Source organism: Panulirus ornatus, chromosome 41 (genome assembly GCF_036320965.1).
Source record: "Panulirus ornatus isolate Po-2019 chromosome 41, ASM3632096v1, whole genome shotgun sequence".
NCBI lineage: Eukaryota > Metazoa > Arthropoda > Malacostraca > Decapoda > Palinuridae > Panulirus > Panulirus ornatus.
In genome coordinates, this window is record NC_092264.1 from 13,541,882 (window position 1) to 13,567,274 (window position 25,393).

The following is a 25,393-nucleotide window of genomic DNA, read 5'->3' on the forward strand; positions in this document are numbered from 1 at the left end:
GCGAGTATGCACTCTGTTGTGAATGAAAGGGCCAGGGAGGTGAGTCAGTTGTTGTTCGCCGATGATGGTGGCTGAATCGGGTGAGAAACTGCAGAGGTTGGTGACAGTTTGGAAAGGTTTGTGAAAGGAGAAAGTTGAGAGTGAATGTGAATAAGAGCAAGGTTATTAGGTTCAGTAGGGTTGAGGGTCAAGTTAGTTGGGATGTAAGTTTAAATGGAGAAAAATTGGAGGAAGTGAAGTGTTTTAGATATCTGGGGGTGGACTTAGCGGCGAATGGAACTATGAAAGCGGAAGTGAATCACAGGGTGGGTGAGGGGGCGAAGGTTCTGGAAGCGATGAAAAATGTGTGGAAGAAGAATGTTATCTCGGAGAGCAAAAAAAGGTACGTTTGATGGAATGGTAATTCCAACAATATTATATGGTTGCGAGGCATGGGCTGTAGATAGGGTTGTTTGGAGGAGGGTGGATGTGTTGGAAATGAAATGTTTGAGGACAATATGTGGTGTAAGGTTGAGAGAGCAGAGGAGGGTGTGTTGAAGTGGTTTGGACATATAGAGAGAATGAGGGTGAGCATGGATGATAAAGGTGAGCATGGATGACAGGTGAAAGTGAGCGAGCATAAGTGAGAGATCATGGATGACAGATGAAGGTGAGCATGGATGACAGGTGAAGGTGAGCGTGCTTAAGTGAGAGATCATGGATGACAGATGAAGGTGAGCGAGCATAAGTGAGAGATCATGGATGACAGTTGAAGGTGAGCATGGATGACAGACTTGGATGGCGACGCGTCCACACAGGTAATACCTGTGGAGTGTCTTCCATGATACACTGTGTGTTCGTAAAAGTAATTAAGCAGAGATCGTTACCTTACGAAAAGCCTATTAACGATAGAGGGACTTATGGCTGTAGTTAGAGGATAGGTAGTTCAGGCTGAAGTCATCACCTCTTCAAATTCTTCCCTGAAGTTCTCGTTGTGGTCACCCACCCTGACCTTAAAGTTGAGGACGCCTCCCCTGTTGAAGCAGTGGGCGGCTGTGATCAGGTAATCCTCCGAGATGATGAAAGCTCCACACTCGAGGTGTCCCTTCTGTACGGCAAGAGAATCAAGGTTACTTTGATGTGGTGAAGCTTGTGTTTTGGTGCTGGTCTCTCTCTCTCTCTCTCTCTCTCTCTCTCTCTCTCTCTCTCTCTCTCTCTCTCTCTCTCTCTCTCTCTCTCTCTCTCGCTTACCTTCATCCATTCCCGGCACCACTCTGCCCTACAGGAAACAGACAGCATCGTCACCCCCTGCGTCAGCGAGGTAGTGCCAGGAAAACAGATAAAAAAGGCCACACTCGTTCACACTTCAGTCTGTAGCTTTTATGTGTAATACACCGAAACCACAGCTCCCCATCATCATCCAAGCCCCATAGACCTTTCCATAGTTTACCCCAGACGTTTCACATGCCCTGATTCAGTCCACTGACCAAGTCGACGCCTGTATATCACATCGTACCAATTCACACTGTTCCTTGCACGTCTCTTGCCCTCTTGCATCTTCAAGCCCCATCGCTCCAAATCTTTTTCACTCCATCCTTCCACCTCCAATTTGGTCTGCCGCTTTTCCTTGTTCCTCCACCTCTGACACATGTATCCTCTTTGTCAACCTTTCCTCACTCATTCATCCATATGTCCAAACCATTTCGACACACTCTCTTCCGCTCTCTTAACCACACTTTTTATTACCACACATCTCTCTTATCCTTTCATTACTTACTCGATCAAACCAATTCACACCACATATTGTTCTCAAACATTTCATTTCTAACACATCCACCCTCCATGCAATCCTATCTATAGCCCATGCCTCGCAACCATATAATATTGTTGGAACCACTATTCCTTTAAACCTACTCATTTTTGCTCTTCGAGATAACGTTCTCTCTTTCCACAAATTCTTCATCGCTCCAGAACCTTCGCCCCCTCCTCCACCCTATGACCCACTTTCATGGTTCCATTCGCAACTAAGTCCACTCTCAGATATCTAAAACACTTCACTTCCTCCAGTTTTTCCCCAGTCAAACTTACATCCCCACTCACTTGTCCCTAAACCCTGCTGAGCCTAATAACCTTCCTCTTATGCACATTTACTCTCAACTTCCTCCTTTCACTCACTTTTCCAACCAACTTCTGCAGTTTCTCACTCGAATCAGCCACCAGTGTTGTATCATCGACAAACAAGTGGCTCACTTCCCAAACCCTCTCATCTTCAACAGACTGCGTACTCGCCCCTCTCCAAAACTCTTGTATTTACCTCCCTAACCACCCCATTCATAGACACATTAAACAACCAAGGAAACATCACACACCCCTGCCGCAGACCGACCTTCACTGGGAACCAATCACTCTCCTCTCTTCTTACTCGTACACATGCCTTTTACCCTTGATAAAAACTTCTCTGCTTCTAGCAGCTTACCTCCCACGCCTTTAACTCTTAAGACTTTCCTCAAAGCATCTCTATCAACTCTATCATTTGCCTTCTCCAGATCCATAAATGCCACATACAAATCCATCTGTTTTTCTAAGTATTTCTCACACATTCTTTAAAGCAAACACTTGATCCACACATCCTCTACCGCTTCTGAAACCACACTGCCTCTCTCCAATCTAATGCTCTGTACATTCCTTCACCCTCCCATACAATTTGCCAGAAATACTCAACAAACAGATTCCACTGTAGTTTGAACACTCATCTTTATGCCCTTTGCCTTTGTACAGTGGCATTATACATGCATTCCGCCAATCCTCAAGGCATTTCACCATGATTCATACATACACTGAATATCCATACCAACCAATCAACAATAGAGTCGCCCCCTTTCTTAATAAATTCAACTGCAATATCATCCAAACCCGGAGCCTTGCCGGATTTCATCTTCCGCAAAGCTTTCACTACCCATTCTCTCTTCTTCAAACCACTCTCCCTGACTCTCACTTCGCACTCAGTCATCAAACACATTCAACAAACCTTCATAATACTCACTCCATCTCCTCACTTCATCACTACCTGTTATGACTTACCCCCTTATCATCCTTCACTGGTGCTCCCATTTGTTCTCGTGTCTTACGCACGTTATTTACCTCCTTTCAAAACATTATTATTCTCCTTAAAGTTTAATGATACTCTTTCACCCCAACTCTCATTTGCCCTCTTTTTCAACTTTTGCACCTTCCTCTTGACCTCCTGCCGCTTTCTTTTGTACAACTCCCAGTCATTTGCAGCCAACTGTCCTTAACTAGGCCTTTCCGTGGATTCCTCCGACCGCTTCTTGTGTCTTAATTCAACCCACTGACAGCACGATATTCACTTTATACCACATCATTCCAATGTGATGTATCGCCTTGCATGCCACGTACCCTACTGAATGATCTTGCCTTAAATTCTCAAAGCTTATTCCACTCCATCCATACCTCACTTGCCCTCTTTTTCAACCCCTGCACCTTTCCCTTGACCTCCTGCCGCTTTCTCTTATACATCTCCAGTCATTTGCACTCCTACTCCATCCTTGTAAGTACCGTCCAAACGCCTTTATTTTCTTTCACTAACAACTTTAGCTTTTCATCCTACCTCTAACTACCCTTTCTAGTCTGCCCAGTTCCCATCTTGCACATGCCATCGCTGCTTCACTAAATACCACCCATTCCTCACCCACTCCCCTCCCTTCATTTGCTCTCGCCTTCTACCATTCAACACTCAATCTCTCCCGGTATTTCTTCACACAGGTCTCCTTTCTCAGCTCACTTACTCTCACCACACGCTTCCTCCGACACTGTCTCCTCGTGTTCGAAAACCTCTTCAAATCTTCACTTTTGCCTCCCCAAGATAGTGATCAGACATCCCACCAGCTATCCCTCTCAGCACATTTATGTCAGTAAGTCTTTCTTTTACACGTCTTTCAATAAATACGTAATTTGATAATGCCTGTTGACCATATTTCCGTATGTCTCTCTCTTCAAGCCAGGTATTTCCTATTGCCAGCCTTTTTTTCAGCACAAGTCAACAAGCTCTTCACCATTTCGACCCCATACCCACCAATTATACCCTCAATTGCCACATTATTTACCTTCGCATTCAAATCACCCATCATTAATACCCGGTTTCTTGCACCAAAACTGCTGACACACTCACTCAACTGCTCCCAAAACACTGCCTCTCAATGTCTTTCTTCTCATGGCCTGGTGCATAGGCACCAATAAGCCACTTTAAGTTTTATCCACATCAATCTAGAATTCACTTTATTACACTCACACACTCCCACAACTCTTACTGTAGGAGTTGTGCTACTCCTTCCTTAGCTCATGTCCTCTCGTCAACCCTGACTTTACTCCCAAGACATTTCTAAACCATTCATTCTCTTAGCCGTTGAGCTCTTTTCACCCAGAGCCAGATCATCCAGATTTCTTTCCTTAAACATACTGCCTATCTCTCTTCTCATCTTAGTTACATCCGCACGCATTCAGACACCCTTACCTTAGCTTTCAAGGAGGTTGAGCACTCCCCGCTTGACTTCCTCTTCATACACACACACAAACACACACACACACACACACACACACACACACATATATATATATATATATATATATATATATATATATATATATATATATATATATATATATATATATATATATATTTATTTATTTATTTATTTATTTATTTATTTATTTATTTATTATCATCATTATTATTATTATCATACTTAGTCGGTCTCCCGCGTTAGCGAGGTAGCGCAAGGAAACAGACGAAAGAATGGCCCAACCCACCCACATACTCATGTATATACATACACGTCCACACACGCAAATATACATACCTATACATCTCAACGTATACATGTATAAACACACACAGACATATACATATATACACATGTACATAATTCATACTGTCTGCCTTTATTCATTCCCATCGCCACCTCGCCACACATGAAATAACAACCCCCTCTCCCCTCATGTGTGCGAGGTAGCGCTAGGAAAAGACAACAAAGGCCACATTCGTCCACCCTCAGTCTCTAGCTGTCATGTGTAATGCACCGAAACCACAGCTCCCTTTCCACATCTAGGCCCCACAAAACTTTCCATGGTTTACCCCAGACGCTTCACATGCCCTAGTTCAATCCACTGACAGCACGTCGACCCCGGTATACCACATCGTTCCAGTTCACTCTATTCCTTGCACGCCTTTCATCCTTCTGTATGTTCAGGCTCCGATCGCTCAAAATCTTTATTTCACTCCATCCTTCCACCTCCAATTTGGTCTCCCACTTCTCCTCGTTCCCTCAACCTCTGACACATATATCCTCTTTGTCAATCTTTCCTCACTCTTTCTCTACATGTGACCAACCATTTCAATGCACCCTCTTCTGCTCTCTCAACCACAGTCTTTTTACTACCACACATCTCTCTTACCCTTTCATTACTTACTCGATCAAACCACCTCACACTACATATTGTCCTCAAACATTTCATTTCCAAAACATCCACCCACCTCCGCACAACTCTATCTATAGCCCATGCCTCGCAACCATATAACATTGTTGGAACCACTATTCCTTGACATGCCCATTTTTGCTCTCCGAGATAACGTTCTCGCCTTCCACACATTCTTCAACGCTCCCAGAACCTTGCCCCCTACCCCACCCTGTGACTCACTTATGCTTCCATGGTTCCATCCGCTGCCAAATCCACTCCCAGATATCTAAAACACTTCACTTCCTCCAGTTTTTCTCCATTCAAACTTACCTCCCAGTTAACTTGTCCCTCATCCCTACTGTACCTACTGTACCTTGCTCATATTCACATTTACTCTCAGCTTTCTTCTCTCACACACTTTACCAAACTCAGTCACCAACTTCTGTAGTTTCTCACTCGAATCAGCACCAGCGCTGTATCATCAGCGAACAAGAACTGACCAACTTCCCAAGCCCTCTCATCCACAGCAGACTGCATACTTGCCTCTCTCTGCAAAACTCTTGCATTCACCTCCCTAACAACCCCATCCATAAACAAATTAAACAACCGTGCAGACATCACGCACCCTTGCCTAAACCACTACCGACAATGTAGTTAAAACAGGAAGAGAATCAGCTTTTTAGATGAAAATGCATTATATAACAGATATCATTTATAATGATACACATATGTGACCAGAGTTTGACCATAAAATAATAGGGAGACAACAGATATCTCGAAATATAACTGTGCACAACAGATTGTCAACTGGTGTGTGCCCTACCCATACAGAGTCAGTAGGTGACAGATAACATCACCTCCTTCATGACTGGAAACCCTGGATGGAGTCTGAATGTGATTATTTTCCACGAGAGATGTGTACTTCCTGCATGGCCAGCGAGACTGGCAACTCACCTGTGATCGGAGTGAGGCAAGCCAGGGGGAGTTGAAGCGCGTGGGGTGTGAGCCTCCGCGGATCTTGGCCAGCCGAATGATGAACTGGTCGGAGGCTTCCTCCAGGACGCCACAGTCGGCTGGCAGGAGTGCCTTCAGGGCATCATCCACGAACCCAGCCCTGAAACACATGACGAAGGCAAGGAATGTGAGGATCTAGTTGTCCAACATCATACGGCTGGCAACAGCGCCTTCATGGCGCCGTCCATTTCGCAAGCCCTGTTTACAGTAGTAACTGCGCATTGGCCCATGTCACACTCTGCTTCATAGCAGCAAACTCTAAAAGGACTCTATGTTATTTATATATTTATATGCCACTGAAAGAATCATCGCCATAGCTCAAGAAACTGGTGTTCAGTCAGACTCGGGGCTACAAGACAGACTAGAAATCAGACATCTGAACTTGGCCATCGGCCAACGGTGATCATGCCAGTGTGTTGAGCGGAAAATTCTCCTTACATCATCAGAACACGAAACTACTGCTCCCAGTGAATGAGGGAAGCTTATATTCTATAGGGAATACACTTACCACTCAGGCTCATAGGAAACGTGAAAATGTAGCGTAAATATAATCAAGACAAATGTGCAGTAAATATTCTGGTTTGTGGTTTCGCCGTGCGAGAGAGATGATTGGGAGGGAGGGAGGATAACGAAGATGACCAGTGTGTGTGTGTGTGTGTGTGGCTGTACGAGGCACAACAGAGGTGGGGACCAAGAAGCAGAGTATTGATAATATTCAGTCACTGTTGTTAATGTACGACGACTGGCTAGAGTTACATGTTTACACGATAGAAGACTTGTCAGTAATATTATACCCAAATGGGCCCGCGCTCATCACAGTAGTGTAGAAAGTAATGCTAATGGGTATAGCACTACCGTATTATCTAGGATGGATTTTAGTGTCTTGTTTGTACACACACACACACACACACACACACCTGCCGGCTGCTTTCAGTAGTGCATCTCCTCATCTCTTCCTCTGGTTCTGCCACCATATAGCGCCATACTTCCCTCGCCTCTAGTGCTGGTGATGAGTGTTGCAGCTGCGCCCACAGGCAACACACACACACTGGTGAAGGGTGTTGCAGCTGCACCCAGAGGCAACACACACACGCTGGTGATGGGTGTTGCAGCTGCGCCCACAGGCAACACACACACACACTGGTGATGGGTGTTGCAGCTGCGCCCACAGGCAACACACACACACACTGGTGATGGGTGTTGCAGCTGCACCCAGAGGCAACACACACACACACACTGGTGATGGGTGTTGCAGCTGCGCCTACAGGCAACACACACACACACTGGTGATAGGTATTGCAGCTGCGCCCACAGGCAACACACACACACACACACACTGGTGATGGGTGTTGCACTGCGCCCACAGGCAACGCACACACACACACTGGTGATGGGTGTTGCACTGCGCCCACAGGCAACACACACACACACTGGTGATGGGTGTTGCACTGCGCCCACAGGCAACACACACACACACACTGGTGATGGGTGTTGCTGCTGCGCCCACAGGCAACACACACACACTGGTGATGGGTGTTGCAGCTGCGCCCACAGGCAACCACACACACTGGTGATAGGTATTGCAGCTGCGCCCACAGGCAACACACACACACACACTGGTGATGGGTGTTGCTGCTGCGCCCACAGGCAACACACACACACTGGTGATGGGTGTTGCAGCTGCGCCCACAGGCAACACACACAAAACACACTTACGTGTTAAAGCATCTAACGCTTGCAGCGCTGCTCCTTGAGCAGGTACCGTTCAGAAACCGAATGCGACACTCTTGCAGGGTGTGCTCTTGACCCAGACAGTCGAGTCGAATGTGCCACATTGGTCCGGGGGTCGGGCGGGCTGCTAGGCCGCTGGTCGATATACCATCAACATACCCTAGTTGACGACACACCACCTGCGGACCACCTCCCACGTACATTACTCCACTCTCTTACGCACCTCCCTCCCACAACTACTGAACTAGAAGTTGACACAAGATACGTAACTGAAAATAAGTAATGATTCTCCCGAGAGCTATATGAATAAATGATTTATTCCCAGGATAAAGGCATATTATTTCATGATTTATGTAAATTACGTAGAGATGGGTGATCTTGTGCTACGTGCCTGTACTGATGGAAGTTCTGGTAGCAACAAACACATGATTTTCCTCACCTGGGCATCGAAGTCGTCAAAATCAGCATCGCAAAAGCTGCCCCAGACGTTCCCCATCTTGGCCTCGACGACGCCAGTGTCCGGGTTCGAGCCCCCAGCCAGCCGCAGCTCCAGCCCCTACGCCAACATCAGTTCTGGTTATATCTCAGCACAACACCAGCAAACCCCCCCCTGTACACTACACTACACCACAAGCACTAGCGCTCATGGCTACAGAACCCACTGAAATACACACACATTGTCTCACTTTCATCACTTGTACACTTATAATTAAGTGTAAGTCACAGACTGACCCATGAAGTAGAAACACTAAGCTCACCAGATGGTACATATGTATAATATCGGTTTGCATTTTTGTGATTGACAGATTCCAGCGTAACAGGTGAGGCAACAGCTCTCCCAGCATCATCACTACACATATCCAACATGAGACTCTCCCAGCATCATCACTACACATATCCAACATGAGACTCTCCCAGCATCATCACTACACATATCCAACATGAGACTCTCCCAGCATCATCACTACACATATCCAACATGAGACTCTCCCAGCATCATCACTACACATATCCAACATGAGACTCTCCCAGCATCATCACTACACATATCCAACATGAGACTCTCCCAGCATCATCACTACACATATCCAACATGAGACTCTCCCACCATGAACAGAGATCCGACGGTGAGGAGCCTCAGAACCGAGGTGTTGCCATTTCAGAACCGAGCTGTTGCCATTTCGGAACCGAGGTGTTGCCATTTCAGAACCGAGCTGTTGCCATTTCTGAACCGAGGTGTTGCCATTTCTGAACCGAGGTGTTGCCATTTCAGAACCGAACTGTTGCCATTTCAGAACCGAGGTGTTGCCATTTCAGAACCGAGCTGTTGCCATTTCAGAACCGAACTGTTGCCATTTCAGAACCAAGGTGTTGCCATTTCAGAACCGAGGAGTTGCCATTTCAGAACCGAGGTGTTGCCTTTTCAGAACCGAGGTGTTGCCATTTCAGAACCGAGCTGTTGCCATTTCAGAACTCGAGGTGATGCCTCAACCTCCCTTAGCCATTTCACAGTTGGGTCTGCCACATGAACCTTTGCGTGTCTCTCGTTCATTCTTCTCAAAGGGTTTCCCATCAGTGACCTTAGATGCGATGTGTGACTTCTCTTGGGATGGTATGGTGATGTGGACATGTTGACATGACTCCAGAGCCTGAGGTCAAAAGGTGACACTCTCCTATACCAAGGGTCATACTGTCGTGCTCAATGGGTCGTACTGTCGTGCTCAAGGGTCATACTGTCGTGCTCAATGGGTCGTACTGTCGTGCTCAAGGGTCATACTGTCGTGCTCAATGGGTCGTACTGTCGTGATCAAGGTTTGTAATGTCGTGCTCAATGGGTCGTACTGTCGTGATCAATGGGTCGTACTGTCGTGCGCAAGGGTCATACTGTCGTGCTCAGTGGGTCGTACTGTCGTGCTCAAGGTTTGTAATGTCGTGCTTAATGGGTCGTACTGTCTGCTCAAGGTTTGTTTGTAATGTCGTGCTCACTGGGTCGTACTGTCTGCTCAAGGTTTGTTTGTAATGTCGTGCTCAATGGGTCGTACTGTCGTGCTCATGGGTCGTACTGTCGTGCTCAAGGGTCTTACTGTCGTGCTCAAGGGTCGTACCGTCATGCTCAAGGTTTTTACTGTCGTGCTCAAGGGTCATATTGTCGTGCTCAAGGGTCGTATTGTCGTGCTCAAGGGTCGTGCTATCGTGCTAAAGGATTGTGCTGTCGTGCTAAAGTGTCGCACCGTCGTGTTCAAGGATCGTGCCGTCGTGTTCAAGGATTCGTACCGTCGTGCTCAAGGGGTCGTACTGTTGTGTTCAAAAGAGTCGTGCTGTCGTGCTCAACGGGTCGTACTGTTGTGTTCAAGGAGTTCGTACCGTTGTGCTCAAGGGGTAAAGTGTATGAAAGAAGAAAGTTGAGAGTAAATGTGAATAAGAGCAAGGTTATTAGGTACAGTAGGGTTGAGGGTCAAGTCAATTGGGAGGTAAGTTTGAATGGAGAAAAACTGGAGGAAGTGAAGTGTTTTAGATATCTGGGAGTGGATCTGGCAGCGGATGGAACCATGGAAGCGGAAGTGAATTATAGGGTGGGGGAGGGGGCGAATAGTGGTTCCAACAATGTTGTATGGTTGCGAGGCGTGGGCTATGGATAGAGTTGTGCGCAGGTGGGTGGATGTGCTGGAAATGAGATGTTTGAGGACAATATGTGGTGTGAGGTGTTTTGATCGAGTAAGTAATGTAAGGGTAAGAGAGATGTGTGGAAATAAAAAGAGTGTGGTTGAGAGAGCAGAAGAGGGTGTTTTGAAATGGTTTGGTCACATAGAGAGAATGAGTGAGGAAAGATTGACCAAGAGGATATATGTGTCAGAGGTGGAGGGAACGAGGAGAAGTGGGAGACTAAATTGGAGGTGGAAAGATGGGGTGAGAAAGATTTTGAGTGATCGGGGCCTGAACATGCAGGAGGGTGAAAGGCGTGCAAGGAATAGAGTGAATTGGAACGATGTGGTATACCGGGGTCGACGTGCTGTCAATGGATTGAACCAGGGCATGTGAAGCGTCTGGGGTAAACCATGGAAAGTTTTTTGGCGCCTGGATGTGGAAAGGGAGCTGTAGTTTCGGTGCATTATTACATGACAGGTAGAGACTGAGTGTGAACGAATGGGGCCTTTGTTGTCTTTTCCTAGCGCTACCTCGCGTACATGAGGGGGAAGGGGGTTGTTATTCCATGTGTGGCGAGGTGGCGATGGGAATAAGTAAAGGCAGACAGTATGAATTATGTACATGTGTATATATGTATATGTCTTTGTGTGTATATATATGTTTACATTGAGATGTATACGTGGGTATATTTGTGTATGTGGACGTGTAAGCTCCTCTCAAAACAATCACACCTCAACATGCCAGGCACTTCATTCTCAGTAACAGCACAAAGTCACGGAGAGCAGTTGGTTATTTACTCTTGCGGGAATGGAAGCATTTATTCCCTCTTCCTCAAAGACGATCTCTTCATCTAATCTATGGTTCAACCGTTCCTGTTCTGAGGCCAGTCAGGCAAGGGACCAGGCAGATCGGGCTTGGGAAAAACTCTCCTTCCTCTGACTCCCATTCAGTTGTTATCACTGCCAGTAATAACAGCAAGTACTTTCCCGTGAGGCGAAGCGTTCCTTTATTCAAAGGAAATGCGATAACCTCTCCTCGTCGTCTACTGGCAAACCTTACTGGTCTTTAGCTAAGGGCATCACTAGCAACTTCTGTCGCTCTGCCTTCCCTTCGCTTTTCCGTTCTGACGGTACTATAGCTGTCTCTCCCGTCAGACAAAGCATCTCTCTTTGGTTCTCGTTTCTCCTCTAACTCCACCGTGGATAAGTCTAACATTCCTTCATCCCTAATTGGTCGATAATTTGACACGAGTCACGAAACGCTCTATTGTAATGTACTGTGTTAACTGTATGCCTGAGACAAATTACACCTCTGGTTTCTACTTCGATTCCTCTACCCTTGTTACGACCTTTGGCCAGCTTATTGGTCGTCTACCTCAGCAGTGTGAGAGAATCGTTAAACTAGTTGAGAACGTCAGCAAGAAATTGATGAAGGCTGACTTCAATGAGACATGTTTGAGAGAAGATCTGCCTAGACACAAATGTTATATATTATTTATTTATTATACTTTGACGCTATCTCCCACGTTAGCGAGGTAGCGCAAGGAAACAGACGAAAGAATGGCCCAACCCACCCTCATCCACATGTATATACGTAAACGCCCACATACTCACATATATACACACCTATACATTTTAACGTATACATACATATCCATACACAGACATATACATATATACATATGTACATATTCATACATGCTGCATTCATCCATTCCTGCCGCCACTTGAAATGACACCCCCCTTTCCCCCGCGTGCGCGCGAGGTAGCGCTAGGAAACGACAACAAAGGCCACATTTGTTCACCCTCAGTCTCTAGCTGTCATGTGTAATGCTCTGAAACCACAGCTCCCTTTCTACGTCCAGGCCCCACAAAACTTTCCATGATTTACCCCAGACGCTTCACATGCCATGGTTCAATCCAATGACGGCACGTCGACCCCGGAATACCACATCATTCCAGTTCACTCTATTCCTTGCACGCCTTTCACCCTCCTGCATGTTTACGCCCCGATCACTCAAAATCTTTTTTACTCCATCTTTCCATCTCCAATTTGGTCTCCCACTTCTCGTTCTCTCCACAATATATCTTCTTTGTCAGTCTTTCAATACTCATTCTCTCCATGTGACCAAACCATTTCAAAACACCCTCTTCTGCTCTCTCTACCATACTTTTTTTATTACCACACACCTCTCTTACCCTTTCATTACTTACTCGATCAAACCACCTCACCACATATTATCCTCAAACATCTCATTTCCAACACATCCACCCTCCTCCGCACAACCCTATCTATCGCCCATGCCTCACAACCGTATAACATTGTTAGAACACCTATTCCTTCAAACATACCTATTTTTGCTCTCCGAGATAACGTTCTCGCCTTCCACACATTCTTCAACGCTCCCAGAACCCTCACCCCTCCCCCACCCTGTGACTCACTTCCGCTTCCATGGTTCCATCCGCTGCCAAATCTACTCCCGGATATCTAAAACACTTCACTTCCTCCAGTTTTTCTCCATTCAAACTTACCTCCCAATTTACTTGTCTCTCAACTCTACTGAACCTAATAACCTCGCACTTATTCACATGTACTCTCAGCTTTCTTCTTTCACACACTTTGCCAAACTCAGTCACCAACTGCAGTTTCTCGCCCGAATCAGCCACCAGCGCTGTATCATCAGCGAACAACTGACTCACTTCTCAAACCCTCTCATCCACAACAGACTGCATACTTGCCCCTCTCTCCAAAACTCTTGCATTCATCTCCCTAACAACCCCATCCATAAACAGATTAAACAGCCATGGAGACATCACACACCCCGGCCGCAAACCGATATTTACTGGTAACCACTCAATTTCCTCTCTTCCTACTCATACACATGCCTATATATATATATATATATATATATATATATATATATATATATATATATATATATATATATATATTCCTATGAGTCCACGGGGAAAATGAAACACGATAAGTTCCCAAGTGCACTTTCGTGAAATAATCTCATCACCAGGGGAGACACAAGAGAGAAATATAAGTCAGTTGATATACATCAACATATCGTAAGAGGCGACTAAAGGGGATGGGAACGGGGGGCTAGAAACCCTCCCCTCCTTGTATTTTAACTTTCTAAAGGGGTAAACAGAAGAAGGAGTCACGCGGGGAGTGCTCATCCTCCCCGATGACTCAGATTGGGGTGTCTAAATGTGTTTGGATGTAACCAAGATGTGAAAAAAGGAGAGATAGGTAGTATGTTTGAGGAAAGGAACCTGGATGTTTTGGCTCTGAGTGAAACGAAGCTCAAGGGTAAAGGGGAAGAGTGGTTTGGGAATGTCTTGGGAGTAAAGTCAGGGGTTAGTGAGAGGACAAGAGCAAGGGAAGGAGTAGCACTACTGAAACAGGTGTGGTGGGAGTATGTGATAGAGTGTAAGAAAGTAAACTCTAGATTGATAAGGGTAAAACTGAAAGTGGATGGAGAGAGATGGGTGATTATTAGTGCCTATGCATCTGGGCATGAGAAGAAAGATCATGAGAGGCAATTGATTTGGGAGTAGCTGAGTGAGTGTGTTTGTAGTTTTGATGCACGAGACCGGGTTATAGTGATGGGTGATCTGAATGCAAAGGTGAGTAATGTGGCAGTTGAGGGAATAATTGGTATGCATGGGGTGTTCAGTGTTGTAAATGGAAATGGTGAGGAGCTTGTAGATTTCTGTGATGAAAAAGGACTAGTCATTGGGAATACCTGGTTTAAAAAGAGAGATATACATAAGTATGCGTATGTAAGTAGGAGAGATGGCCAGAGAGCGTTATTGGATTACGTGTTAATTGATAGGCACGTGAAAGAGAGACTTTTGGATGTTAATGTGCTGAGAGGTGCAACTGGAAGGATGTCTGATCATTATTTTGTGGAAGCGAAGGTGAAGATTTGTAAAGGTTTTCAGAAAAGAAGAGAGAATGTTGGGGTGAAGAGAGTAAAGAGAATAAGTGAGCTTGGGAAGGAGACTTGTGTGTGGAAGTACCAGGAGAGACTGAGTGCAGAATGGAAAAAGGTGATAATAAAGGACATCAGGGGAGGGGGGGAGGAATGGGATGTATTTTGGGAAGCAGTGATGGCTTGTGCAAAAGATGCTTGTGGCATGAGAAGAGTGGGAGGTGGGCAGATTAGAAAGGGTAGTGAGTGGTGGGATGAAGAAGTAAGAATATTAGTGAAAGAGAAGAGAGAGGCATTTGGACGATTTTTGCTGGGAAATAATTCAAATGACTGGGAGATGTATAAAAGAAAGAGGCAGGAGGTCAAGAGAAAGGTGCAAGAGGTGAAAAAGAGGGCAAATGAGAGTTAGGGTGAGAGAGTATCATTAAATTTTAGGAAGAATAAAAAGATGTTTTGGAAGGAGGTAAATAGAGTGCGTAAGACAAGAGAACAAATGGGAACATCGGTGAAGGTTGCTAATGGGGATGTAATAACAAGTAGTGGTGATGTGAGAATGAGATGGAGTGAGTATTCTGAAGGTTTGTTGAATTTGTTAGATGATAGAGTGGCAGGTATAGAGCGTTTTGGTCGAGGTGGTGCACGAAGTGAGAGGGTTAGGGAGAATGATTTGGTAAACAGAGAAGAGGTAGTGAAAGCTTTGGGGAAGATGAAAGCCGGCAAGGCAGCGGGTTTGAATGGTATTGCAGTGGAATTCATTAGGAAAGGGGGTGACTGTTGTTGACTGGTTGGTAAGGATATTTAACGTATGTATGACTTATGGTGAGGTGCCTGAGGATTGGCGGAATGCATGCATAGTGCCATTGTACAAAGGCAAAGGGGATAAAGGTGAGTGTTCAGATTACAGAGGTATAAGTTTGTTGAGTATTCCAGGGAAATTATATGGGAGGGTATTGATTGAGAGGGTGAAGGCATGTACAGAGCATCAGATTGGGGAAGAGGAGTGTGGTTTCAGAAGTGTTAGAGGATGTGTGGACCAGGTGTTTGCTTTGAAGAATGTATGTGAGTAATACTTAGAAAAGCAAATGGATTTGTATGTAGCATTTATGGATCTGGAGAAGGCATATGATAGAGTTGATAGAGATGCTCTGTGGAAAGTATTAAGAATATATGGTGTGGGAAGCAAGTTGCTAGAAGCAGTAAAAAGTTTTTATCGAGGATGTAAGGCATGTGTACGAATAGGAAGAGAGGAAAGTGATTGGTTCTCATTGAATATCGGTTTGCGGCAGGGGTGCGTGATCTCCATGGTTGTTTAATTTGTTTATGGATGGGGTTGTTAGGGAGGTGAATGCAAGAGTTTTAGTGAGAGGGGCAAGTATGCAGTCTGTTGTGGATGAGAGGGCTTGGGAAGTGAGTCAGTTGTTTTTCGCTGATGATGCAGAGCTAGTGGCTGATTCGGATGAGAAAGTGCAGAAGCTGGTGACTGAGTTTGATAAAGTGTGTGAAAGAAGAAAGCTGAGAGTAAATGTGAATAAGAGCAAGGTTATTAGGTACAGTAGGATTGAGGTACAAGTCAATTGGGAGGTAAGTTTGAATGGAGAAAAACTGGAGGAATTGAAGTGTTTTAGATATCTGGGAGTGGATTTGGCAGCGGATGAAACCATAGAAGCGGAAGTGAGTCACAGGATGGGGGAGGGGGCGAAAGTTCTGGGAGCGTTGAAAAATGTGTGGAAGGCGAAAACCTTATCTTGGAAAGCAAAAATGGGTATGTATGAAGGAATAGTGGTTCCAACAATGTTAAATGGTTTTGAGGCGTGGGCTATAGATAGAGTTGTGCGGAGAAGGGTGGATGTGTTGGAAATGAGATGTTTGAGGACAGTATGTGGTGTGAGGTGGTTTGATCGAGTAAGTAATGAAAGCGTAAGAGAGATGTGTGGTAATGAAAAGAGTGTGGTTGAGAGAGCAGAAGAGGGTGTTATGATATGGTTTGGTCATATGGAGAAAATGAGTGAGGAAAGGTTGACCAAGAGGATATATGTGTTAGAGGTGGAGGGAACACGGAGAAGTGGGACACCAAATTGGAGGTAGAAGGATGGAGTGAAAAAGATTTGTTGTCAAAAAGAAGGGTTGTCTTTTCATGTGTGGCGGGGTGGCGATGGGAATGAATAAAGGCAGCAAGTATTAATTATGTACATGTGTATATATGTATATGTCTGGGTATACATGCATATGTATACGTTGAAATGTATAGGTATGTGTATGTGCGTGTGTGGACGTGTATGTATATACATGTGTATGTGGGTGGGTTGGGCCATTCTTTCGTCTGTTTCCTTGAGCTACCTCGCTAACGCAGGAGACAGCGACAAAGTATAATAATAATAATAATAATGATAATATATATATATATATATATATATATATATATATATATATATATATATATATATATATATATATATATATATTGTTTTTGTTATTTGAAACTTACCCCGTCATAGCAGAAGACACCTACATCAAGGTGGTGGACACAGAGAGACTGCGACCACACGAATGATGGACATTCCCTGATCCAATCTTCGTAGCCACGGCATTCCATCTTGTGCACGTGAACCGGGCCCGTGCCTACCCCGAAGTATGAAAGGGAGAATGGCACCACCCACCCTGACCCGTAGCCCAGGCTCCGACAGATCACCTAGAATTGAGATTCGTGTGGGTAAATAGCATTATGATCTACAGCCATGAAAGATGATTGTCAAATAACTTTACTGAAATGACTCGCATGTGCTTTCCGCCCTGCCTCATCTTACACTTAGAAGAAATATGAAACTAAGGAGGGACGACAGGTATGCTTATAAAAACCTTGTGTGCTCCCAAGTTCCACCAGGGTCGTGAAGGAAGACTACAGGCATCGCTTGGGCTCTGTGCATCACCAATGTGTCAGGACCTACCTGCCGCTCATATGGACGCGCGAAGTAAGTTGGTGGACTCGTAGGACAAGTTTAATATGTCCTCAACACACGCGCTTGGTGTACCTCATTTCTCTCCTCTTATAGACTCGTTCATTTTCGTCGTATATGAAACTCTCAATCCCTTCGCGTACTTCGATGCCAACGCTGTCGCAAGTCGTCCAGTTAAACATCATCCATCATACGACGTTTTTCGCACAGGTTACCAAAGACGTCTGAAAGAGTTCACCTTACTGGCGCGCCACATCAACTGTCGTCGGCTCCCTGGCCCAAACGTCCAGTGCCATGCAAGTGTCCCAGTGTGAGATGGGCGAAGAGCAGAGACCTGTCTACAAGGAGACGAGGAAAACACTGGGGTTGAGTCCCATTGTCACTCATGAGCGTGTCAGCCATGGCTAAGGTAAATGACACTATGAGGATCCGATGAATAGACGCGTCAGAATGAGGACGCCATGGGCTGACGATGGTCCAAGGGAAGACTTGGCATATGTTCTTCTCAGCGCCCGACGCGATAGATAGGTGGAGGGTGAACATGACAAGGAAAGATGGCAAAACGGTATCAAATGATGACCTTTTCCTAGAAAAAAAGAGATATTTGCTATTTTTATCTCTTTTATTTGATCTGTTGTTGCTTATATATTTGCTATTTTTATCTCTTTTATTTGATCAATTATTGCTTATATATTTGCTATTTTTATCTCTTTTATTTGATAATTATTGCTTATATATTTGCTATTTTTATCTCTTTTATTTGATCAAGTATTGCTTCTGTATTTGCTATTTTTATCTCTTTTATTTGATCAATTATTGCTTCTGTATTTGCTATTTTTATCTCTTTTATTTGATCAATTATTGCTTATATATTTGCTATTTTTACCTCTTTTATTTGATCAAGTATTGCCTCTGTATTTGCTATTTTTATCTCTTTTATTTGATCAAGTATTGCCTCTGTATTTGCTATTTTTATCTCTTTTATTTGATCAAGTATTGCTTCTGTATTTGATAACACGCATCATCCGGACACAACTTTTTCTTTTCTTTTTTTCTTTTAAACTATTCGCCATTTCCCGCATTAGCGAGGTAGCATTAAGAACAGAGGACTGGGCCTTTGAGGGAATACCCTCACCTGGCCCAATTCTCTGTTCCTTCTTTTGGGAAAAAAAAAAAAAAAAAAAAAAAAAAAAAAAAAAAAAAACGAGAGGGGAGGATTTCCAGCCCCCCGCTCCCTCCCCTTTTAGTCGCCTTCTACGACACGCAGGGAATACGTGGGAAGTATTCTTAATCCCCTATCCCCAGGGATAAAACTATATATATATATATATATATATATATATATATATATATATATATATATATATATATATATATATATATATAACCCAACATTTATGTGTGTGTGTGTGTGTGTGTGTGTGTGTGTGTCCTCTTACCACCTAAAGAATCGCAAACTAGTCGTCGCAAATGTGGACGAAGGTACAGTTGTATGTATGCATCAGACCCAAATGTCGCAGCGGGCACGGTGCTGCTCTACACAGAGCCGTCCTCAGAGGTGCTCTTGCGATGCGTAAGGGCAAGGCACGGTGCTGCTCTACACAGAGCCGTCCTCAGAGGTGCTGTTGCGATGCGTTAGGGCAAGGCACGGTGCTGCTCTACACAGAGCCGTCCTCGGAGGTGCTGTTGCGATGCGTAAGGGCAAGGCACGGTGCTGCTCTACAGAGCCGTCCTCAGAGGTGCTCTTGCGATGCGTAAGGGCAAGGTGCCAATTGTGCCTCCATGATCAGCACTGGGAGGGAGGAACTTCCCTGCCTTACGTGTCTGAGGTCCCCTTCCCTCACACATGTTGTCCTCGTTCCTCACATCATGTCCTCGTTCTTCACACATCATGTCCTCGTTCTTCACATCATGTCCTCGTTCTTCACATTATGTCCTCGTTCCACACACATCCTGTCCTCGTTCCTCACATCCTGTCCTCGTTCCTCACCTCATGTCCTCGTTCCTCACATCATGTCCTCGTTCTTCACATATCATGGCCTCGTCCCCTACACATCCTGTCCTCGTTCCTCACCTCATGTCCTCGTTCCTCACATCATGTCCTCGTTCTTCACATATCATGGCCTCGTCCCCTACACATCCTGTCCTCGTTCCTCACATCCTGTCCTCGTTCCTCACATCATGTCCTCGTTCCTCACATCCTGTCCTCGTTCCTCACATCATGTCCTCGTTCCTCACATCATGTCCTCGTTCTTCACACATCCTGTCCTCGTTCCTCACATCATGTCCTCGTTCTTCACATATCATGGCCTCGTCCCCTACACATCCTGTCCTCGTTCCTCACATTATGTCCTCGTTCCTCACATCATGTCCTCGTTCCTCACATCCTGTCCTCGTTCCTCACATCCTGTCCTCGTTCCTCACATCCTGTCCTCGTTCCTCACATCATGCCCTCGTTCTTCACATCATGTCCTCGTTCCTCACATCATGTCCTCGTTCCTCACACATCCTGTCCTCGTTCCTCACATTATGTCCTCGTTCTTCACATCATGTCCTCGTCCCCCACACATCCTGTCCTCGTTCCACACACATCCTGTCCTCGTTCCTCACATCGTGTCCTCGTTCCTCACATTATGTCCTCGTTCCTCACATCATGTCCTCGTTCTTCACATATCATGGCCTCGTCCCCTACACATCCTGTCCTCGTCCCCTACACATCCTGTCCTCGTTCCTCACATCATGTCCTCGTTCTTCACATCATGTCCTCATTCTTCACATATCATGGCCTCGTCCCCTTACACATCCTGTCCTCGTCCCCTACACATCCTGTCCTCGTCCCCTACACATCCTGTCCTCGTTCTTCACATCATCCTGTCCTCGTTCCTCACATTATGTCCTCGTTCTTCACATCATGTCCTCGTTCCTCACATCATGTCCTCGTTCTTCACATCATGTCCTCGTCCCCCACACATCCTGCCCTCGTCCCCAGCACATCCTGTCCTCGTCCCCCACACATCCCATCCTCGTCCCCAGCACATCCTGTCCTCGTCCCACAGCACATCCTGTCCTCGTCCCCACACATCCCATCCTCGTCCCCAGCACATCCTGTCCTCGTCCCACAGCACATCCTGTCCTCGTCCCACACACACCCTGTCCTCGTCCCCCAGCACATCCTGTCCTCGTCCCCAGCACATCCTGTCCTCGTCCCCCAGCACATCCTGTCCTCGTCCCCAGCACATCCTGTCCTCGTCCCCCACACATCCTGTCCTCGTCCCCCAGCACACCCTGTCCTCGTCCCACAGCACATCCTGTCCTCGTCCCCAGCACATCCTGCCCTCGTCCCCAGCACATCCTGTCCTCGTCCCCCACACATCTCATCCTCGTCCCCAGCACATCCTGTCCTCGTCCCCCACACATCCTGTCCTCGTCCCACAGCACACCCTGCCCTCGTCCCACACACATCCTGTCCTCGTCCCCAGCACATCCTGTCCTCGTCCCACACACATCCTGTCCTCGTCCCCAGCACATCCTGTCCTCGTCCCCCAGCACATCCTGTCCTCGTCCCCAGCACATCCTGTCCTCGTCCCACAGCACATCCTGTCCTCGTCCCCCACACATCCTGTCCTCGTCCCACAGCACATCCTGTCCTCGTCCCCCACACATCCTGCCCTCGTCCCCAGCACATCCTGTCCTCGTCCCCAGCACACCCTGTCCTCGTCCCCAGCACACCCTGTCCTCGTCCCCCACACATCCTGTCCTCGTCCCCCACACATCCTGTCCTCGTCCCCCACACATCCTGTCCTCGTCCCCCACACATCCTGTCCTCGTCCCACACACATCCTGTCCTCGTCCCACACACATCCTGTCCTCGTCCCCCACACATCCCATCGTCCTCCCCCACACATCCTGTCCTCGTCCCCCACACATCCTGTCCTCGTCCCCCACACATCCTGTCCTCGTCCCCTACACATCACGTCCTCTCCTCCACCTAACTCAACTTTCTCCATATCATTTTCACCACCGCTCTTCTCCATCGTCACGGTATTCTCTACATATGTTTTACTGTCTTCGAACGCTTTACACGGGTGGGTCCTGGGGTTTGTATAATCCAAGGACACCTTATCCAGGGCCTTCCGCCGCTTCAAGTCTGCGCTCCGCCCCAGCAGCAGGGGCAGGAGGGACTCATTCGAAAGCGACATGTTCTTTGACGGGATTGTAGTCTTGTTTTGTCACTTGACGACGATGTAGCCTCCTCAAGCAACACCCCCACTTCAACGTACACGTCCCGCTTCATCGGGTCAACAACCACTCTTCTTTCCTCACGCACGGACGAGCGTCTGTTGTCTGTTACGGGAAATGGCGACTGTTTTCATCGTTCTCAGTCGTGTATATGTCCAACAATAATCAAGTGCGCCCCTCTCCAGGTACCACTTCTTGTCTTACCCTATATATATATATATATATATGCAGTAGGGTGAAAGGCGTGCAAGGTATAGAGTGAATTGGATCGATGTGGTATACCGGGGTCGACATGTTGTCAATGGATTGAACCAGGGCTTGTGAAGCGTCTGGGGTAAACAATGGAAAGTTGTGTGGGGCCTGGATGTGGAAAGGGAGCTGTGGTTTTGGTGCATTATACATGACAGCTAGAGACTGAGTGTGAACGAATGTGGCCTTTGTTGTCTTTTCCTGGCGCTACCTCGCACACATGAGGGGGGAGGGGGTTGCCATTTCATGTGTGGCGGGGGTTGGCAACGGGAATGAGTACGGGCAGACAGTATGAATATGTACATGTGTATGTATGTATATGTTTGTGTATGTATATATATATGTATACGTTGAAATGTATAGGTATGTATATGTGCGAGTGTGGACGTGTGTGTATATACATGTGTATGTGGGCGGGTTGGGCCATTCGTTCGTCTGTTTCCTTGCGCTACCTCGCTAACGCGGGAGATAGCGACAAAGCAAAATAAAAAATAGAATATATATATATATACTGGGGATAGGGGAGAAAGAATACTTCCCACGTATTCCCTGCGTGTCGTAGAAGGCGACTAAAAGGGGAGGGAGCGGGGGGCTGGAAATCCTCCCCTCTCAATTTTTTTTAATTTTCCAAAAGAAGGAACAGAGAAGGGGGCCAGGTGAGGATATTCCCTCAGTGGCCCAGTTCTCTGTTCTTAACGCTACCTCGCTAACGCGGGAAATGGCGAATAGTTTGAAAAAAAAAAAAAAAAAAAAAATATATATATATATATATATATATATATATATATATATATATATATATATATATATATCCTAACCTGAGCCAGGTACCCATTTTATCTACCAACTCCTAGGGATGGATGAACAGCTGGGTTAACTGTGGACCGACTAACGCATCTAGGATTCGAACCCATGCGCTCGACCCTAGGCGGCCCGTGAATGCGTCACGTTCAGGAACGCTAACCACCACACCACGGGAGGCCCACCTTATCGCCCCGTCACCCTCACATGTTACCTTGGCATCGTCTGTGGAAAACCCCGCGCCACAGATGGTGCTCCACTCCTGCTGGTACTTGACGAAGACGGTGCCGTAGGCTGCTGACCGGGATGTTGGTGTCCGTGTTGGAGGAGAGCCTGACCACACCCACATCCGAGCACAGCTCCTCTCGCTCGTCTCTGTCGACATGTACGTTGCATCAAAGGAAAACGTGGCTTGACTTATACGGAATGGGGTCACAGGGTGGGGAAGGGGGCGAAAGTTCTGGGAGCGTTGAAAAATGTGTGGAAGGCGAGAACGTTTATCTCGGAAAGCAAAAATGGGTATGTTTGAAGGAATAGTGGTTCCAACAATGTTATATGGTTGCGAGGCGTGGGCTATAGATAGAGTTGTGCGGAGGAGGGTGGATGTGCTGGAAATGAGATGTTTGAGGACAATATGTGGTGTGAGGTGGTTTATGAAAGGGTAAGAGAGATGTGTGGTGGTAAAAAGAGTGAGGTTGAGAGAGCAGAAGAGGGTGTTTTGAAATGGTTTGGTCGCATGGAGAGAATGAGTGAGGAAAGATTGATAAAGGTGGATATATGTGTCAGAGGTGAAGGGAACGAGGAGAAGTGGGAGACCAAATTAGAGGTGGAAGGATGGAGTGAAAAAGATTTTGAGCGATCGGGGCCTGAACACACAGGAGGGTGAAAGGCGTGTAAGGATAGAGTGAATTGGAACGACTTGGTATACTGGGGTCGACCTGATGTCAATGGATTGAACCAGGACATGTGAAGCGTCTGGGGTAAACCATGGAAAGTTTTGTGGGGCCTGGATATGGAAAGGGAGCTGTGGTTTCGGTGCATTATACATGACAGCTAGAGATTAGTGTGGACGAATGTGGCCTTTGTTGTCGTTTCCTAGCGCTCCCTTGCGCGCATGCGAGGGGAGGGAATTGTCATTTCATGTGTGGCGGGGTGGCGACGGGAATGAATAAAGGCAGCAAGTATGAATTTTGTATATATATATATATATGTGTGTGTGTGTGTGTGGGTGTGTGTGTGTGTGTCTGTGTATGTATATATATGTATACGTTGAAATGTATAGGTATGTATATGTGCGTGTGTGGACGTGTATGTATATACATTTGTATGCGAGTGGGTTGGTCCATTCTTTCTTCTGGTTCCTTGCGCTATGTATATATATATATATATATATATATATATATATATATATATATATATATATATAGATAGATAGATAGATAGATAGATAGATAGATAGATATAGATAGATAGATAGATAGATAGATTTTGCATGTAATTCAGTTTGGAGTACGATTCTGTCAGCAGCCACCCATCCATGAGGGAGGTGCGCGTGATCTAAATGAGCTGACACAATTAATTCCTTGGAATGATTAAGTAACTTGCTTCTCTCTGACATCTGACACGTCCTAGTGAGCAAATACGTCCACTCTAGCAACATCATGAGTCATGAGAGACGATAGATTGAGGGGGAAATGACCACAGGGAAACAGGTTCTTTACAGTGTTCTATTGCAACACTGTTGATGGTGTCTCGTGTCTGTCATTAATGGTGTCTCATGTCTGTCACTGATGGTGTCTCATGTCTGTCATTGATGGTGTCTCATGTCTGTCATTAATGGTGTCTCGTGTCTGTCATTAATGGTGTCTCGTGTCTGTCATTAATGGTGTCTCATGTCTGTCATTGATGATGTCTCGTGTCTGTCATTAATGGTGTCTCGTGTCTGTCATTGATGGTGTCTCATGTCTGTCACTGATGGTGTCTCGTGTCTGTCATTGATGGTGTCTCGTGTCTGTCATTGATGGTGTCTCGTGTCTGTCATTGATGGTGTCTCATGTCTGTCATTGATGGTGTCTCATGTCTGTCATTAATGGTGTCTTGTGTCTGTCATTAATGGTGTCTCATGTCTGTCATTGATGGTGTCTCATGTCTGTCATTAATGGTGTCTTGTGTCTGTCATTAATGGTGTCTCGTGTCTGTCATTGATGGTGTCTCGTGTCTGTCATTGATGGTGTCTCGTGTCTGTCATTGATGGTGTCTCGTGTCTGTCATTGATGGTGTCTCATGTCTGTCATTGATGGTGTCTCATGTCTGTCATTGATGGTGTCTCGTGTCTGTCATTGATGGTGTCTCGTGTCTGTCA

General features: G+C 46.0%; 1 protein-coding gene across 3 annotated transcripts in view; it reads right to left on the minus strand.

Annotated features, from left to right (window-relative positions):
• The window catches only part of LOC139761682 (neurotrypsin-like), a 92,246-nt gene that overhangs the window by 27,486 nt on the left and 39,367 nt on the right, over positions 1-25,393 (minus strand). For all 3 annotated transcript variants that reach the window (XM_071686012.1, XM_071686013.1, XM_071686014.1), the window contains 6 exons: positions 23,246-23,406; positions 17,274-17,477; positions 8,639-8,755; positions 8,185-8,378; positions 6,409-6,568; positions 944-1,087 (listed from right to left, as the gene is read on the minus strand). In XM_071686012.1, coding sequence (XP_071542113.1) covers positions 944-1,087; positions 6,409-6,568; positions 8,185-8,378; positions 8,639-8,755; positions 17,274-17,477; positions 23,246-23,380 — 954 coding nt within the window. In that variant the 5' untranslated portion in view covers positions 23,381-23,406. The remainder of the gene's footprint in view (positions 1-943; positions 1,088-6,408; positions 6,569-8,184; positions 8,379-8,638; positions 8,756-17,273; positions 17,478-23,245; positions 23,407-25,393) is intronic.